A 1,159-nucleotide genomic window follows, 5' to 3' on the forward strand; every position below is an offset into this window, starting at 1 on the left:
TTGTTATATTAGTATTCGTCATTTATCCTATTAAATCCCGCGGACGGATATTTTTTTCTTTTTCTTTCTTAAATCCAATGGGTTCATAGTCAAAACACATTTCGAAAAATCTCACTTTCATGAAATCCTGAAAAATGTCTCACGCAATTTATGGACGCCCCCTAATAAGCTATTTTACAAGGAAAACTTAATCAACTGTACATGTGTACAAAATTATAAAAAACAAAATGCTTTTAAATTTCTTCGTCGCTTTTTCTTATGCTTTAATCTCACACAGATACATCCCATTTCATATCGCACATCTGTAAATAACAAAATCAAAATCGATATTAAACTAAAATCTTAATCGGGGCGTGCAGCTAGTGTACATATAATTTTTTTTGCATGTCACAGTCGGCAATAGAGCTGGCGGGTCGCCTGATGGTAAGCGGTACCACCGCCCATGGACATTTATAGAGGCGAAAAGCCGATTACAGACCTTACGCTCTACAATCTACAAATGGATTGCCGACTTTAAATTGGGAAGGGATTAAGAAAGGATTGGCGAAAGGAATAACGGAAAGGACTGGGAAGGGTAAGGAAAAGGATATGGGCCTCCGGCTCCCCCACTCACCGAACGAAACACAGCAGAATGCTATTTCACGTCGGTCTTCTGTGGGGGTGTGGTACTTCCCCGGTGCGAGCTGGCCCAATTCGTACCGAAGCGTGCTCAACTACTACCACATACAGATTTGATTATTTATTAATAGAACAATCAAAATCAGTTCACCCAGTGAAAATATTCGAGGTAACAAATACAAAAAAAAACTACAGCAGAATTGAGATCCAGCTTTTTTTGCAGTCGGTTAAAAAGATAAGCAAAAACCCACCTCACTCCATTATTTCAAAGTCCATATTCCCGCAGTAGTCCGCCAGGAAGTCGAGGAACAGAGTGAACTTGCCAGACGAAGAACGCCAATTCGACGAGACGGTCTTCATGCAAGCGGAGAGATTCTCTAGCACCTCCTGGAAATATATGAAAGATAATGAGATTACGGATCAATATTTTTTGGCAATTTGTCATCTCGCGAGTTAAAAAGTTTTAACAATTTCACGGCGACATTTGTAAATTTTACAACAATTTGGGAATTTAAATAACGCGAGCTGCGCCCAGGTGTGG

The 1,159-nt window shown here is 39.8% G+C and overlaps 1 protein-coding gene across 1 annotated transcript in view; it reads right to left on the reverse strand.

Moving 5' to 3' along the window:
- Positions 1–256: 256 nt before the first annotated feature.
- Positions 257–1,159, reverse strand: part of LOC119838101 (codanin-1) — a 12,897-nt gene continuing 11,994 nt past the window's right edge. The window contains exons 15-16 of the mRNA XM_038363913.1: positions 870–1,040; positions 257–302 (exon numbers count right to left, since the gene is read on the reverse strand). Coding sequence (XP_038219841.1) covers positions 871–1,040 — 170 coding nt within the window. The 3' untranslated portion in view covers positions 257–302; position 870. The remainder of the gene's footprint in view (positions 303–869; positions 1,041–1,159) is intronic.

Source organism: Zerene cesonia, unplaced genomic scaffold (assembly GCF_012273895.1).
Source record: "Zerene cesonia ecotype Mississippi unplaced genomic scaffold, Zerene_cesonia_1.1 Zces_u001, whole genome shotgun sequence".
NCBI lineage: Eukaryota > Metazoa > Arthropoda > Insecta > Lepidoptera > Pieridae > Zerene > Zerene cesonia.